The sequence below is a fragment of the Fundulus heteroclitus genome, chromosome 15, assembly GCF_011125445.2.
Source record: "Fundulus heteroclitus isolate FHET01 chromosome 15, MU-UCD_Fhet_4.1, whole genome shotgun sequence".
Taxonomy (NCBI): domain Eukaryota; kingdom Metazoa; phylum Chordata; class Actinopteri; order Cyprinodontiformes; family Fundulidae; genus Fundulus; species Fundulus heteroclitus.
In genome coordinates, this window is record NC_046375.1 from 10,619,552 (window position 1) to 10,636,975 (window position 17,424).

Consider the following 17,424-nt stretch of genomic DNA (forward strand, 5'->3'; position numbering starts at 1 on the left):
CCAAGTCTTGTTTTGTAAAATACAGATTACTTTATAGGTGAAGTTCAGTATTGGTGCAGTTGGGGCAAATCGGGGTGCTTTGTATCCAAAACACATTTTGAAAGCAGCAATTCCTTTGTTTGGTGACTGTAATTGTAATTTAAAAGCAATCGGTTTCTTAGTCCAGAGTATGACATTTTTTATTGTTAAACTGCGATTAGTTTGCAAAAACCAAGGCACATTATTGAATAATTTAAATACTCAAGCTAGGAGCTAGTTAAACACACACACACACTGAAAATATAATAAATAAAATATGCATATATAAAATGATTTGTATGTTACTATACTATGTGTTGACGTAATAAAAAATAGTTGTTTTATTAAATAAACTTAGACTTAGAATGACTTTATTGTCATTTTGAATACACAGTGCATATAAAACGAAATTTCATTGCATACAGTTTACGACATGAGATTGCAACTGAAATAAAATAACATTACAATATAAAGTGAATATGTAACACATCTTAAAAAAGTAGCAATCAAGAATTAAATAAAAAACAGCTAATAAATAATAAATTGATGAGATAAATAACATTTTAGTTTTCATATTGTTTATATATGTGTTAATCCTTCAGTTTGAGCGACATTACCCCACGCTAAAGCGCGTCCCTGTCCGTGGTGCTGAACTACGGTCACGTGACCCTCCTCCCGTGCGTTAGCTGTGCGTTCCGCCCCCTTTTTTTTTTCATTTGAACACATTTTTTTTCCCCTTTGTCTTTTCCTGAAGCCAGACAAACAGAACAGCTTCGGCAGGCACGTTTAACTAGACGTCACAACAATACTGCACGGACTGGTCTGAGCTATTCGCTGAAGCAGGCCGCGGCGCTGTGTTCATATTCGCCATTTTCAGCCGTCAAACGCCTCGATGTAATAATGGACACGGACTACTCGTCCGGCTTGGAAAACCCTCTGTACAGCGAGCTGAAATACTTCTGCAGGAAGATACAGGAGGCCTACTATGAGCTGAAGGAGGATTTAACACCTTACCGCGATGATCGTTTTTACAGGTGAGTCCGATCTGAATATGATAAAAAAAAAATACATTATTAATTATTTGTTTGTGTGATTATTACAACCATCGGTACAGGAAGGAAGGCAGGCTAAATACGGGCCTATATATGAGGACGGTTCTTCATATGTTGTTAAAATCTAATACGTTTGGCTGCTTTATATCTTTATTGTGCATTTTTTTGCGAGATTTGATAAACACTTGATGAATGGTGTTGATATTTTTAAATTAGTAGATCTGGGGAAACCACAAAACATAAAGGTCTCTATATTATCGTTTAATAAAAGCACAACAAGTGGTGATGTTAAGCTGTCGTTTTAAATGTTTGTTTGGTCCCGTTGTGAACCCACCTTTCCACGAAATAATAATCCTTAGAGCTATAAAGTGGAAATTTGCGTGGTTTACGCACGCGCAAATCAGTAATTAACATCCATTCAGTACCGCTTATCCGCGCGGGGTCGGTTATCTCCAGTGACCATTGGGCAAAAGGTGGGGTACACGCTGGGCAGGCCGCCAGTCCGTCACACAAACAAACAACAAACATGCACGCTCATACCTGAGGGCAATGAGAGACGCATTTTCTTAATAGTCATGCTATGGACTATGGGAGGAACCTATAAGTACTCGAAGGGAACGTGCAGGCTCGTGCTTAAAGACCCCAGGCCGGGATTCGAACCCATGATCTCCTTGTTGCAACAGTGCCACCAACTGCACCACGGTGCTGCCCCAGTAAAAATAATGAATTTTGGTCGTAAAACGTACAGTATCAAGTCAATGTAATTAAATTATTTTTAAAACATTCAAATAAAAATCATTACCGTTCATAGTATGATTTGTTTTTCGGGACATACACAAATTTTTCGCTTGTGTTGAAATTTTGCCCTATGTATTTGCTTTCATTTCCAATTCACTTTTCTGCTGGAATACGTGAAATGTCCCGCTGAGGGACAATAAATGTTATTTCTATTCTATTGAATTCTAAAACATAGGAAGTGGGCTTTGCAGTTTAGAATAAATGAATAAATAAAACGTGCAGCCAGAAAAGGAGGCATACTGCATAGGCTTCTTTACTCCTAAGGCTCCTTCGAAGTTCCCCCACTCCCTCGAATTTCTGGTCACGTGGCACAGACTCCTCCCACTCAATGACGTCACCCCTGAGCGGTGGCAGGCTGATGTTGGTACACGGATGTGGATTCCCGACGAAACTCTACCACTTTTTCGCTCCGCCGAGGCACTTTACCGGAATAAATGGAGCTGTAAGTGTCTCTTACGTCCAGGGGACATTCCTAAGACGTGTACTTGACGCTAGGATTTGCAAGAATGAGCGCTTAAAAGCAACATCTGTCTGCGCTGCTAGCTCGAAGTAACATGGACGCTAAGTGTTGACACATCGGTTCGAACCAAACAGCCTTCAACTTAGACAAAACAAAATGTTTCTGTCGGTTTTTTTTTTCTGTGTGCTTTAAGCTCTGACTGCTGTCTTTTCCTGACAGGCTGGCCCCCATGCGGCTCTACACCTTGTCTAAGAGACATTTTGTCTTGGTCTTCGTGGTGTTCCTGATATGCTTTGGCCTCACAGTCTTCATTGGGATTGCAGGTACGTCTGTTGAAGCTAAAAGGTGCTCGGAAGCGTTGCGTTTCCGAGAAATAAGAGTTATTCGGCCATAGTCTTCTTCTAATGCCGCTAATAATAGATAAAATGCAGCTTGGGGAACATTCCTTGAAGCTACTGCAACATAATTTGTTTTTCACTCATATCCCTCTGCGTTACTAGATGTTGTATGTGAGACTTTAAAAGATAAAAACGAACAAAAGCATTTTAATGCTCAGGTAATATTTGAGAATCTGCATTTCTTCCCCTTTCAAGTAGATCCTGGTGTCTTGTTAATGTGGTCAATATACTCGGTTTATCTGAGAAGTAGCACTGCACCTGCGCCCTGAACGCACCTTCCTCAAAGTGAAACATGGTGGTGGAAGCATCATGCTGTGGGGACGCGCTTCTTCAAAAGAAATGAGACGTCCCCTCTCACTTAGAAAACCTGGTAACCGCTGCTGTTGACTTGAGACTAAAGATCTTTATAATGCTTGTGAGATGATCAATCGGGGCTTCTTGCCAATCAAGAGCACATCAGCGCTCATGTGTCTGTAAACATTTCTCTGCCTTTAGTAGATTAAATAAGTTGAAGTATACTTTTCTGTTTCGAGCGTCTTGCATCCAAAACACTATTTAATTGGGGGTGGTCTGACCGGTAAAACGAGCTGGGTTAACAATATACAGCCTGAGCTACAATGAAATGTCTTAGATTAATTTATATTCATATGTTAGAATGGCCCAGTCAAACAAAAGCAGAAATATGAATGCATGCCACACTTTTTATTTATTTTTTGCATTTCCTGGCCTGCTGTAAATACCAACTTTGTGAAGGTCACGGTGTTAACGTGTTGTTCAAACATCTTGATTCAGCTCTTATTTTGGAGGACAGAAAATGGCATCTTGTTACGTTGGCCGTCCTGCGTAACATCAGCAGATCATTGAGGTCAGCTTTGTGTGTTTTAACTGAAAAATATGAAATAATTACTAATCTACATAGTCACCATTTTCTGTACTGATAATTAGGGCTGTGCATAAAAATCGATACAAAGATTAATATCGATGTTTTTAAAAATGATTTAATATTGATATTCTGGATTTCAAAATCGATATACCTCCCAACCCCTAGGGGGCGATACTATTCACAGCAAGGAAGTGCAAGTGAGAGCATTTGTGGATCGGCCGACAGGATTTTAGAAGCGCCTTCGTCCCTAAAAACAGGCGTTTGGGCACATTTTTGGTTTCTGTGATACGTTAAATGCATTGAACCAAATGCACTTTATTTTCCTCTTAATATATCAGTGTTCAATAAATTGAACATAAATATAATATGTGGCTGGTTTTGTTAATTGAATAACTTTGGACATTAATTTGAAAGTAATAAATGTCGATATTGGAGTCAAATCAAGCTGAGCTATATCGAGAATCGTATTGAATCGGCTCATCCTAGATGATACCCAGGCCTACTGATAATATCCCCATTTATGCTGCCGTCTCTGATGGATCATCTGTAAAAGAATCTATAAATCAAACTAAATTAACTATTTCAATCTCACAAAACAAAAGCTTTTCTAGTTGAGGTCGTTTAGTAACTAGAATTAAGATCAGTTAAAGATTGTGGACATAGCAACAAGTAGAAACTTTACCTCTGAAGAATCACGGAGACTCCACGGCACACACTTTCAGTCTCACTGGAATTCATTTTAAGCTCAAACATCATAAAAAATAAGAAAATTATAAACTTTTACGTTTACAACGGCACTAAATATTTTAAAAAGCTGAATTAGAGTGACTGAAATAGATCCGTTTAAACCCGTCCTGCATACGGTTAGCTTGCTGCAGTTTAAACACAACCAGCAGGTTAATGTGATTAATTTACTAAAACTGGCTACATGAAATGTCACCGTAGACCTATTTTAGTACGGAGCAGTCAGCTAAAGCTTCACACTGCCAAAAATGTTATAATTTCATCGACTTACTGGAGAATATGACTCTAAAACACCAGCATGAACTGCATGCAGTGCTGGAACCATCGCTGTTTGGATCTATTTGCAGCTGCATGAGCCACGTGACTTCAGCATTCCACTCTTTCTATAGAAGTCCGTGGGAGTGTCGCCACTCTCTCTCTCAGATATATCTCTCTGCGTGGATCGATACAGCTGAACGAGTGAGGATGCATCAGACGCTGTGTGTTTATCAAAGGAGGCTGGAAAACACAGCACTACGTTTTCCTTCTGACCTTTTTATACTACGTATAGCAAAATCTATTACTTACATGGACAAGAACACACAACATGTAAAACTGCAGGTAAGAGACTGATGACAAAGTGGGGATTGCGGTGAATATCTGCCTCTGAGATACAACGCTGTGATGATAGTGGTGGAGACTACTGCTGTCAGTGGGCCAGCAGAGAAGATGGTTCCCATGGAGAGGCTTTCTTGATCAAGGAGCATCAGTAGCTTCAAACTTTCACGACCGGATTGAAATGTATTCAGATTAAAAAACAAAAAATAATCTGATTGTACTGTTTATATGGACACACATTCAGTTAATCCGACCATAATGTGCGTTTATATGCATGCAGCTTTATTCAGAATAGAACCGCTCTGACACGCACAGTTATTAAATTTCCCTAAAAAAAAAACCTACAGAAGAAGAACCCAGCAGTATTGTATGTGTTTGTTTCTCTTTCAAGCGCCCAGGCTGGACGTGCACCAGGTTCTAATTACGGTTGAAACTAGGGCTGCACAATTAATCGCATTTGCAATATAATTGCACTTTAAAAAAAAAACGCAATTTTCAAATCGCAGAGGTCTGCAATTTTTGGCCATGTAACAATTAATGGATCAGATACATCCTTTAGGTGTCAGTACTGTTTAAAGTAGGTTTGTCTCCACATGGAAGGGAAAATAGTTGCAGCAGTGAGATAATCTAATTTTATTATTTGTTTTAGAGTTTATGTAATACATATACTTGCTAGTTGGTTGCACTTTTCACTTTATGTTCAACAAGGATCGATGTCCAAATCAATTAAAAGCTGTTCTCTTAAATGATATTCTGATTAACAAAAACATTAAAAGTTCTTGTTTTAAATAGTCCGTGTTTACAAACATCCTTTGATTAATGCAGAGAAAAGTAAAAATCAAATCACAGTTTTGATTAAAATATATCGTAGACGGCTACATCTGCTCCGAGTTGAGATGCACAGCGATGAAACCGATTGATTTGTTGTTTGTATATATTTAAAAAGACACGATAAATTAAACTGGAAAAAAATAATCGCATTAAATCACAATCGCAATATTAAGATAAAAAAATCACAATTAGATTCTTTTGCAAAATCGTTACTGAATAAATGCAAATTTTAAGCTCTCTTAATGTTTCAAATAGATAGGTTGCAGCAGGAGCCCCGACAGTTTTGCGTCACGTTTACGTCAGGCACACGTAGGCCAGTTTGCCACATTCAGAATAACTTGATCTCGACAAGCGTTTACACGTTGATCAGATTGTCAATCGGCATAAACTATCCGTCTCATTCGGTTTACAATTTCATTCCGATTGAGCTTAATCCGATCACAATATTCCAATTGGCGTGTTCACATAAGACATTAGTTTCCCGATTGGCCCTTTATTCTGATTACTATTGTCCATGTAGACGTAGCTACTGACTGCTTGGACCAAAGTCTTCCAGCTGCTTCCCTCCAGGGTGTTTTTTGATCTTCTAACATCTCAGGGAAGATGCCTCTTCTTCTAAATTCACTAGATAAGATAAATACTATTAATTTATTATTGCTGCATTAAATGACATGATGCTAACTGCCGAGGATTCTCCAGAAGAAGCTGGAGGGAGAGATGTGTGGGTGTTCCTCCTGAAACTATTGCCTCAGGGACCAGACTTAAGATAAAGGGAGATGGATGGATGGATGGTTGATATTGTTGAAGGAAAATGAAGCTTAATCTTAATAAAATAACTCAGCATCCCTACATGGAAATCTCCCTCATCCTACATTCTGTGCATGGTTCCATATGGGGTTCTGATTTGATTTAAATCATTTCTGTGTTTGTTTACTTTTTCTTTAGGTCCAAAGATCATTGCTGAGCAGGAACATAACGGTGATCTGTTAGTGGCCAAGAATGTTTCAGTAAAGGTGAGACATTTCTAGAACAAAGGATGGTATATTGCCAATTTTCTGCACGTCTAATAAGAATGATAAAAATCCAAGTAGTTTTAATTTAATTTGCTTTGACTTGTTACCTGTTTACACATAAAGCATTTGTGCTTCATTAGAATCAAACAGACCCCCAATTAACAAAATATTGGTAATAATAAAAATAATAATGCCTTTATTTAGCCTGGGAGGTCCTATTGACATACGCAATCTCTTCTCTCTGTGTCTTTTTCACATTGGCATCATAAACATAAACTTAATGTCAGGTTTAAGTTAAACCACTATCAATAGACCTAAAAATAATCCACACAATAACTTAAAATATAGAAGAAAAATTGGCTAAATGGTAAACATAGAAATTTCATACAAATGAATACAATTTCAACACAATTAATTGTTAATGAAAGGGTAAATAAAACAATTACATGTTTCTTTTCAAGAAATTTTGAAAAGAACCTTGAAAAGTTGAGGAGAGTCTCTAATGATTGCTATTTGTCAAATTCAAAGCTTTATTAAATTGAAAGGGCAGATCAGGTCTGCAGGTAGGTCCATTGGTTAAAACGATAAGCAAGAGGAATAGATAATAAATAATGCTGTCATCATTGTTGGTAGTATTAGTGCTGTAACAAGTGATTTAATATGAATAGGAAAATGTTATAGTAGTATCATTATTGTAATTCTATAAAATGATTAAAATTAACAATATTTTTTTCTATTATCAATATAATAACTTAAAATGTAGGATGAGCTGAAGTTCATTCCACAGTTGTGGACCTGAAATCAGAAATGTTGGTGTTATTTAACAAAAGGTTTGAAATATTTGGAGGTACATTATCAAATCTTGTCCAATGAACAATAATCTATATGTTTTCCCATCTAATTGAAAGCAATCCATCCTGCAGATTGATATGAGGTGCAGCAGTGAGCCCAAGAGGCTGTATTCCTCAGTATGATGTGCTGAGTCCAGTCGTTTCAATAAAGGGGAATGAAAATCTCACATGAATGACGCCACCGTGGTCTAACACAAGAATAAAGCTGTTTAATAGATGATAAACATCATGAATTTTTTTTTCATGTAGCCCACAGGTCTGCCACTTGCATCTTTGGTGTTTCTAAGCATAGATATAACAACAAATGCAGGTTTTAGCAGTTTTTCAGCCATTATCATAGAATAATTGCTACTAAAAGCTTCAGTGATATTTTTAGATTCATTTTTCTTGTCATAAAGTCTGAAAATATTTTCCAACTTTTACATATATTAACATCCCTACAGAAGAAAATGTATCCATCCGCTAGAGCTGGGCGATATGAACCAAAAATAATATCGATATTTTCAGGCTGAATATCGATAGACGATAGTTATCTTGATATGTTTGTCTTCATAAAGTAATTATAAAAAGACTTATCTGATCTATCTTATCAAAGCTTTATCCCAAACGTCTCAAAGGCAGTTTTTTTAACAAATAGCTGTTTTTAACAAATAAATATGAGAAACAGCTGAAAAATAACCTACTGGAATACATAAAAGTATAATTCAAATGCAACCACCTCAATATAAACAATAGTCTCCTCTTATATCTACTTTTTTTTTTTTTTTTCAAATCTCAATATTTTTCAAATCTCGATGTATTACCCAGGCCTACCATTGTCTTTTCTTCATTCTTTTACATTTATTTTAAAACCTACAGATGGAAATTAACTGTGATTCTTTAAAAATGACAGCAAATCTTCTATAGTTTGTCTTTTTTCAAAAGGTCATGCAGTATTAGCGGCTCTAAACAGGTTTTATTTTCTAACCAGATAAGTATTGTATAACCCAAATTATAATTATGTTAGATTGTAACAGATTTGTTACTCGCATTAATGCTATGAACAGAGTAGAATGTGACACAGCTATTTTTTTATTCTAGGTGTTCACCCTTCTAAATTAGAAAAGGAGTCACATTTTTTATATATTTTATAATGATTTGATTTCATAGTATCTAACTGATTGTGTTATTGGTTCTGTGCTTTCAGACTGGGCCCTTTCACTTAGTTTCTCAACCTCTCACCACCTACAACCAGCAGCTGTGGCTCACCTGTGTCATGCAGGCTGGAAACAGCAACTGTACGTTTTTTTTTTAACCTTTTATATTCAAATGCGCTCTGATAGCTTCACTATAAATCTTAAATGTTAAAAAAAAAAGCCACTTGCCTCTGTCTTTGTCAGTGAAAGATTTCAAGCAGCCGTTTGAGATCAACATTAATCTAAAAGGAGGGATGCAGGACGCCAGCGTGGTCCACATCAAGTCTGTGCTGCAGAAATCCCGGACGCTGCACTGTGGAGCTGTGAGTATGGGTCCGCCTCCTTCTGGCTGTCTGCAAAAACGGATCTAAAAATAAGTAAAAATGTTCTTAAAGTTAGTGTATTTGTCCTTGATTTGAGCAGGTAAATAAGATTATTTGCCAATGGAATGAGTATTTTGACCCCTAAAATAAGATAATTAGATATCCTGCACTTGAAATAAGATGATCGAGATGAATTGTTCCTATTTTAAGTGCAAAAATCTTATTCTATTGGCAAATCATCTTATTTACCTGCTCAAATCAAGGACATATACACTAACTTTAAGAACATTTTACTTATCTTTAGTTCTGTTTTTGCAGTGTGTCTGCACTTTTCCAGCATGTATTGACAAAGTGGCGTTAAGGTGCGTTCACGTTGGTGCAACAATGGCGCCACTTTTGCCTGCCGCAGCTCGTCTGACATTATCGCCGGCCGGCCGTTCGCACAGCACGCCGCAGCAGCTGCACAGCTGTACAATGGTGCTACCTGCAGATGCTTTCACTTCCCTGCCACTGCAGCCGCGCCACTCGCTCTTCTGCAGGCTTGCTCCTTTCTGGGCGTGTCTCGGTAGTAATAACTGGTCGGGTCGTACAACTCAGGCCGACGCAGCATAGACATCATAAGGCCCATTCATACCTCACGTAAAAGACTGACACGGATACGTGTGGAGTGTTTCATAAGTTCTAACCGTCGATTTGGAGCAATACTATCGGAAAAGGTGGGGGCGCTATTGAGTTTGTAGTACAAAATGTCAACAAAATCACGAAGGTTAGAATTCTGGGCTTTAAACAATGGCGGGATTCGAGGAACGACTTGCGGAGCTTGTCTGCAGCTACCCACACATATGATGTGTCGTGTCCGGGGCACAGGGACAAACAAAAAGTTCTAAATAGTTTTCAAGAAATCGGGGAGGCTCTGGGCATGACAGGGGATGTCATAAAATCCAAGTGGACCGCAATTAGGGAGCGCTATGTGCGCGCTCATAGCAAAATAAATAATAAATAAAGCGGCAATGAGCAAACGGGATGTCTGCAACAGGCCCTTCAATTTTACAAGCCTGCTGTGGCTGAGCCCCTACATTTCTGCCACCTAGAGGAAAATATTGGTTATTGCGCACCTCAGCATAAAAGACGGATGGAGGTATGAAGGAGTCAACGGATAGAACGTACGGACAGAAATACGGACGTGTAGGCCACACGTCGGGTATGAATGGACCTTTATGCGTAGACGCCTTGTTGGGCGCGGGTTCGTACGTCGACATCACCGCCATATTGTATGTGGCAGAAAGAAGTTAAGTTCTGTTGTAGTGAACGTGGATCAGAGAAGATGCCACATTCCTGTGCTGCATGGAAATTTACCAACCGTTTTATTTTTTATATATATATATATATATATATATATATATATATATATATATATATATATATATATATATATATATATATATATATATATATATATATATATATATATCGCATGCGTGGCGTCGCTCTGGCTTCTCTTTAATCGGCAAAATGACGCGTTTCGCGTCGCAAGAATTTCCTCCGCTGCTTCGCTCGGCGTCGCTCCTGTGTGTAGGGGGTATCCAAACCGGCGCTCAATGTGAACGCACCCTTAGAGCGGATAGTTGCTGTTCGGTACAATAACGCAGCGTTTTCTGCTGGTTTCTTCCTACGAAACAGAAATGTGACGAGATAATTTTGCTGCATCTGGGCTACCTGAACTTCAATCAGTATCAGGTTGATGTCAGCTTCAGAGGCCTTGAAAACGTCTCCTATGAAATCAAGGTTAAATTTGTGGTAGGTGTAAATCACTTCACGATTAGTCTGTGATGTTGTCAATGGTTACGAGCTACGTCGCACAACGTTTTTCTCTCTTCTCACCACTTTATTTCCACCCTTAGTGGAAAACATACAACCCAACCTTCTCTCAAGTGGAAATTTGGTTCCGGTTTGTCTTTGTGGTGTTGACCTTCATGGTAACGGTAAGAACGTCTGCTTCTAAGTATTTAAATATTTTTGAATGAATAAAACAAAGCGTGACGATAAATGTTTCACTTTATGTTCTAGTGTCTGTTTGCACATTCCCTGAGGAAGTTCTCCATGAGGGACTGGGGCATTGAGCAGAAGTGGATGTCTATTCTGCTCCCTTTGCTGCTGCTCTACAACGGTGAGTTCCCATTAATATCAGATTTCGCTGCTAACGTCTCTTCTCTGGAGCTCAGCAGATTTTAGCGTTGAGCTTACAAACCTTTTAAGGGGAGAGTTGGAGGTTCCTGGTTGGACGGTCCCTACGCAGTCTGGAAAATAAGTTATTTCTAGTAGCATCCATCCATCTACCGCATTTTTCAGACTATAAGTATAATTGGCATCAGTCAAAAAATGCGTCATAAAGAGGGGAAAAAAAACATATATAAGTCACACCAGACTATAAATCGCATTTATTTCGAAATTTTTTTCACACAATCCAAGATTAAAAACTGACGTTTAATCTGGTAGGCCGATTTATTAAATTGCACAGCTGCATCCACAATCGTCTGAATAATACGGAACATACCTGGGAGGTTGAATCGGGTAAATTGGCACAACAAGCCACCAACTCCAAGCGTCAGATGTCGTCAGAGCATTTCGGTCTAATTACGCTGAAATTAGACTGTGAGCGTAGCAGTGCTACGTGCTAAGCTAACAGTGCGACGCGGATGTTTCACAGCAACATAAATGTCACACGCATCAGCTACGTTGCAAACCGCCCGGACAACAGACCTTTAAGCTAGCGCTAGCTGTGATTAGCATCACAAACAACCCAATAACAGCGTCCTGTCACAGTCTGGGCCCTTCGAGCTGCACCACGAAACGCTCCGCTGCGTGAATGCAGACTGAAACAGACAACATATAATATGTGTTCAGTCTTTGTTGTTTATTTAAAGTTAATGCTTTAATACATTTTTAAGTGGTACAGGAGCAGCATATAGTTTCCACAGGCACAGAGAGCCCTCTCGCTAACCTGACAAAAGCCAGCTGTATGTTGCTCCGCCTAGCTCCACTCACATACATCTGGGACACCGCCGGTAGAGAGTGATTTCTCCAACCAATTTTATGGTCTGGCCAATCAGGACGCAGGGCTGGCATTTCATAGATGTGACGTAGTGGAGACGCGACCATGACGTGAGACTGTTTTGATGGCAATGGCGGCTCGTTGAGGAAGCAAGCATTAACATTGATGCTGCTATTTCTTCCGTGTTGTCCAATCTACCTAATATTGTTTCATTAAAAGAACATCAGAGAACGGCTCTGAAGGCTTTTGTTGGTGGAAACGATGTTTTCGCCCTTCTCCCGACCGGATTTGGCAAGTTTTGTTTTCCGGGGCGCGGACGTGGTTGAAATAGCACGTCAATGAAGATGACAGACAAGTGGCTTATCCAATCATATGCAAGTATTTTTGATAAGGCCCAGCCTTCAGTAAAGGCAATTCCTATGGCGGTGTCCCAGATGTATGTGAGTGGAGCTAAGCGGAGCCGCAATAATAGCCGCAAGGTTACCCTCTTGCGGCTATTACACGGAAATGTTTACTACTTGGTTCATCTCGGTCAGTATGAATTACCATAAAAAAATTGATATATAAGTCACACCTGACTATAAGTTGCAGGATCGGCCAAACTGTGGGGAAACAGTGTGACTTACAGTAATCTATCTTTCCATTCATCCTCCCTCCTACTTTCATCCTGTAATAAACTTCTGTTTAGCAATATTACTTTTTTTTTAATCACAATGACTAGTCAAGTGTTACGAAAATGATATAGCAAGCAAAAAATGTGTCTGTTCAACTTTAGAGCAAATGTTGATTTTAAAAGAGATTCGGCGATGTTGAAATGCTCCACCTCTGTTGTTTTTCAGATCCATTCTTCCCGCTGTCGTTCCTGGTCAACAGCTGGTTTCCAGGGACCTTAGACGCTTTCTTCCAGGCTCTCTTCCTGTGCGCCCTGCTCCTCTTTTGGCTCTGCGTCTACCACGGCATCAGGGTTCAAGTGGGTGTAATCAGTCGCTCGCTGCAGTAACGGGCCGAGTTTTCTCGTGCTTTCCAGTTTATCCTAAATGCTTGGCCTGATATTGTTTCTTCGCAGGGTGAACGGAGATTCCTCACCTTCTACCTGCCCAAGCTGATCATCGTAGGTCTGCTGTGGGTCTCCGCCGTCACTCTTGGCATATGGCAGACGTAAGTGGGACCAGTAAATATACGCAGCTTCATTCAAACAGTGGTTTTAAAAATATCTACTTCACTTTTTCAGGGTTAATGAGCTCCAGGATCCCACCTATTTCTACAAAGTGGATTTTGCAAACTTCCAGGTAGAACTGGTGCCTTTAGTGAACTTCTTCATCATAATTGATGTTTTTCTGTAACTTGGCGTTAACAACCTCCTGTGATTCCTCTCCAGGGCATGAAGGTGTTCTTCCTGATCGTTGTTGCCTTCTACGTCCTCTACCTGACATTCCTGATTGTCCGAGCTTGTTCTGAGCTAAAGAACATGCCTTACTCAGGTATCCCAGCATCCTTTGCTGCACCGAGCTTGAATCAGTGTTGGATTTAAAGTCGCGCGGCAGCATTAATTTGCGACGCCTCTCTCATCTCCAGATCTTCGGCTCAAGTTCCTGACGGCGCTTACGTTTGTAGTCCTCATAATAAGGTGCGTTCAAGGAAGTGCAGTTTTCATTTTTCTTTATTAAAATGTAGCTTTTATTTTTAAACGAATCCCTCTTTCTTCCAGCGTGGTCATTCTGTACCTGAGGTTTGGTGCCAAGGCGCTTCAAGATAACTTTGTGTCTGAGCTGTCCACTCATTATCAGAACTATATCCTTTGTGTTTTGTTCTGCGTCTGTTTCAAACGGGCAGAATCTGTGTGAGGAGACGGTATTTGGCCTTAATTCCAGACATACCAGCCGAATTTCTATCCTTCTACGGCCTGCTCAACTTTTATTTGTACACGTTAGCGTTTGTGTACTCTCCCTCGAAAAATGCCCTGTACGGTAGGTGACGGCCTCGTGGTGAACTGGAGCATCTTTTAGCTGTAGAATATTGTATTTTGACGCGTCAATCCCACTTTCCCAGACTCGCAGCTGAAGGACAACCCCGCCTTCTCCATGCTGAACGACTCGGACGACGAAGTCATCTACGGGTAATGGTTTTCTGAGATGCTTTGCCCTTTCCGGGGCGTGGCGTGATCGCACACGCAAACCTGACGGCTCTGTGTGTGTGTGCGTTTTATGCAGGAGTGATTACGAGGACATGCCTTTACAGAACGGACGCACCAACAAGGTGACGACCAAGTACCGGGACGACAGCGACAGCGACTGATGCATCCGTTGGCAGATTACCTCTCTCGTCTCTTCGGGGTTGGAAACACCGAGTATTCAGAGCGGATTATCATCTGCGTGCGCAAAAACACGACGCATCTGCACGTGTAAAGTTAAAAAAAAAACTTCTCTGTACATAAATATATATATTTTTAAAAGATACTGAATGTACTGTACTTTTGAAAAGTGAGTAACCACTCACACCAAGGCAACACATGTGTAAAACAACAGTTTTTACTGGTATTATGAACATTTTCCTCCTCGTGTGGCTCGGCTGTTAATCCCAGTCATCTGAAACAAACAAGGAGAAGCGCCACCATGAGGCGGGAGGTCAGAGTGGAGACGTTTTAAAGCTTTATGTTTACTTTATATCATTCCTTTTTTTGCTCTTTGATGCTCTGAGAATAAGAAACCACTGAAAGCTGCAGCTCGGTAACGTCACAGCTTGGATGAGACGTAAAACATGCTTCTGGGAATCCATAAAGCCGACGATAAAAAAAACAAAAACATTAAGAGCCTTAACTTCAACAGGTACCACTACTACTACCACATTTAAAGAGCAGCTGTTAATGTGCACTTTTTTCAAGTTTTATTTATTTTGCCAAAAAGCGATTTGATGCTGTTAAAAGTTGGTGCTGATGAGTGTTTTAGAAAGAGTTATGAGTTTTTTTTCCTCTCACCTCTGAGAATAACATCCACCAACCAGCTAGTTAGTCAACCCTTATCCCAGCATGTACAGATCGTATCAGTGGCTCACACGTTTTCGCCTTTGTTTAACTTTTCCCTCAGAACTTTACCTTTATTGCCAATGTTCTACTTTTATGTTTTAATAGTCGGGGACTCATGGACAAAATCAGCCAAACCAAGTATGTTTTAATCAAGACGGTGCCTTGTCTTTACTCCTTTTCCCTCTGGACGGGCTCCAATCTCAGATCTGTAGGTGTAAATATGTGAAATCCATTGTAAATGTTGCTTATGTTGGCTAAACATGGTTGTTTTTGAGATGTTTTGTTTCTTTCTCGGTTTAAGGCTGTACATGTGGCGGTGTCATGTGACGTGCAAATAAAACAAAGTGGACACAGACATGGTAAAGATGTTTATTGCACCCAATGTATAAATATGACATTTTCTTAAAAAAGGCACTAAACGTTCTGCTAGCAGAGAACAAGAGAAAATCCGACAGATGTCTAATACTGTGTTGCGGCTTCAGATGGCCAGGCCAAAAACGCTGACGATGACGTACATGGACTCGTTTTCCCATCTCACTGTACAGCTTCCTGTCGGATGAAAATATGCATAAAGGGCCGTGAAAAAGTATTTGCCCCAGATTCCTCCTTTTTTTGTTTTTTTTACGTAAAAGTTTCAGATCAAACAATCAGAAAATAACCAAAAGCTGTTCTTATTATAAAGTACTTTATGTATGACATAAAATATCCAACCTGACTTTTTGTGAAACAGTAACTGCATCCTACTCCTAACCACTTGTTCCACCCTTGGTGGGGAATTTGGAATAAGGAACTTCGGTTCACTCATTTTAATTCAGCTACACTCGAAGGCTTCAAGCATTAAAGGCCTGCTTAAGGCCATGCCAGAGCATCTCCATTGGATTGAGGCCTGGGCTTTGACTAGGCCATTCCACAACCTTCACTTTGTTTTATTTTGAGCCTTTCAGAGGTGGAGTTGATGGGTGTGCTTTTGGATCGCCCTGTTGCCTATCCCAAACTCCAGCATTTTCTGGTAAAGAGCAAAAGCCGTGGTTCGAAGGATTACAGTGAGTTGCCAACGTCCTGAGGCCGCAGAGGAACTCCAGACCATCACGCAGCCACCACCATGTCTGACTGTCCAGATCATGTCCTTTTTCTGAAATACTGTTTTCCTCATTCCACAGAATATTTTTCCAAAAGTCTTGAGGATATACTTTTTCCATATAGGGCCAAGTTTGTTGAAACAAAATCATTTAAAAGCTGTTTTGGTGTTTACTCGGGTTATCTTTGCACAATGTTAGCGTTTTTTTTTGACGATCTCAGACATTTAAGTTTAACAAAAACTTGACCTGTAAGGGGGTCTGGTATACAACTGAAAGGATTTAAAAATACCAAAAACTATTAAAACAATGCTTCTAAGCTGTATGATTAAAAAGAGAGAGAGAGAGAGAGGTGCTTTTACCATCAGTGGCGTTGTCCCAGAAGCAGGTGCTTGCTGTCTGCAGCCCTGCTCCATTCTTCTGCATGATGATGCAGTTTACTTTAAAAAAAAGAAAAATCACAAAACAGTTTATCTAAATGTGTTCAATAACACAAGGAGTAGAAATGCTCTTCATAGATCAGCGATCTACGAACCGATGTATTTGAAGGGCTTCCCCTGCTTGCTGAGCTGAATGAGGCACTGCTCCACCACGCTGGTGGTCCACTGGTTCACTCTGCCGTGCTTGTAGGAGACTTCTCCGATCACCGTTTCTACGGACTACACAGAATCAAACGATGTCAACAAAACTTACAGTAATTCGTTTCTATTTCCGGGGTTTGTGTGTTCCCCCTCAACAACGGTGCCTAGCAACGGTTTGTGTCCTAGCAACCATTGCTAATCACAAATTTCACGGCTAAGGGTTTTAAATCGCCCAATAAAACATGTACGGATACAATCAACAACAAAACATAATAAAAATTTTATTTTTCTTACATCCTTTATGATTTTGCTCACTTCTTCCACGACGAACGCGGTCTGTTTGAAGAGAAATAAAACAGTTGACTAGCTAGCAGCTGCTCCTTTATAATATCAAATAAGACGCATATTTAAATATTTATGCTAACGAGTGTAGTATTGGAGAAACTGATTTCGAGGACACAGTCTACCTTCTCTTCCAGCAGATAATCTTCCATTGTTGCTAACGTTGCTGACACCGGAACCAGAATTATTGTAAAATTGTTCTCTTCAA

At 39.8% G+C, this 17,424-nt stretch overlaps 2 protein-coding genes across 3 annotated transcripts; one reads left to right on the forward strand and one right to left on the reverse strand.

Annotated features, from left to right (window-relative positions):
• Positions 1 to 708: 708 nt before the first annotated feature.
• Positions 709 to 14,990, forward strand: tmem181 (transmembrane protein 181). 2 transcript variants are annotated; one of them, XM_012867307.3, is made up of 17 exons: positions 709 to 1,052; positions 2,548 to 2,651; positions 6,727 to 6,794; positions 8,832 to 8,922; positions 9,025 to 9,143; positions 10,824 to 10,940; positions 11,045 to 11,125; positions 11,211 to 11,310; positions 13,035 to 13,165; positions 13,262 to 13,353; positions 13,427 to 13,484; positions 13,574 to 13,676; positions 13,771 to 13,822; positions 13,904 to 13,986; positions 14,073 to 14,162; positions 14,245 to 14,311; positions 14,406 to 14,990. In XM_012867307.3, the coding sequence occupies exons 1-17, from the start codon at positions 919 to 921 to the stop codon at positions 14,488 to 14,490; spliced, it is 1,575 nt and encodes a 524-aa protein (XP_012722761.2). In that variant the 5' UTR covers positions 709 to 918; the 3' UTR covers positions 14,491 to 14,990. The 2 variants fall into 2 exon arrangements, with proteins under 2 accessions (XP_012722761.2, XP_021174562.1); XM_021318887.2 differs by lacking the exon at positions 709 to 1,052 and adding an exon at positions 2,168 to 2,310.
• A 582-nt stretch (positions 14,991 to 15,572) lies between these two features.
• On the reverse strand, positions 15,573 to 17,424 carry dynlt1 (dynein, light chain, Tctex-type 1). Its single transcript, XM_012867310.3, has 5 exons — positions 17,342 to 17,424; positions 17,169 to 17,210; positions 16,829 to 16,952; positions 16,656 to 16,733; positions 15,573 to 15,766 (listed from the first exon to the last, which is right to left on the reverse strand). The coding sequence occupies exons 1-5, from the start codon at positions 17,366 to 17,368 to the stop codon at positions 15,696 to 15,698; spliced, it is 342 nt and encodes a 113-aa protein (XP_012722764.1). The 5' UTR covers positions 17,369 to 17,424; the 3' UTR covers positions 15,573 to 15,695.

Bases quoted from the DNA above. Each gene is read 5' to 3' on its own strand.
- dynlt1 (XM_012867310.3), bottom strand. From the start codon at position 17,368: ATGGAAGATTATCTGCTGGAAGAGAAG. The intron at 16,734-16,828 runs GTTCGTAGATCG...TTTTTTTTAAAG, and splicing joins GAAGCCCTTCAAATACATCG to TAAACTGCATCATCATGCAG. The intron at 15,767-16,655 runs GTAAAAGCACCT...TTCATCCGACAG, and splicing joins CTGGGACAACGCCACTGATG to GAAGCTGTACAGTGAGATGG.
- tmem181 (XM_012867307.3), top strand. From the start codon at position 919: ATGGACACGGACTACTCGTCCGGCTTGGAAAACCCTCTGTACAGCGAG. The intron at 1,053-2,547 runs GTGAGTCCGATC...TTTTCCTGACAG, and splicing joins CGCGATGATCGTTTTTACAG to GCTGGCCCCCATGCGGCTCT. The intron at 13,354-13,426 runs GTAAGTGGGACC...TCACTTTTTCAG, and splicing joins ACTCTTGGCATATGGCAGAC to GGTTAATGAGCTCCAGGATC.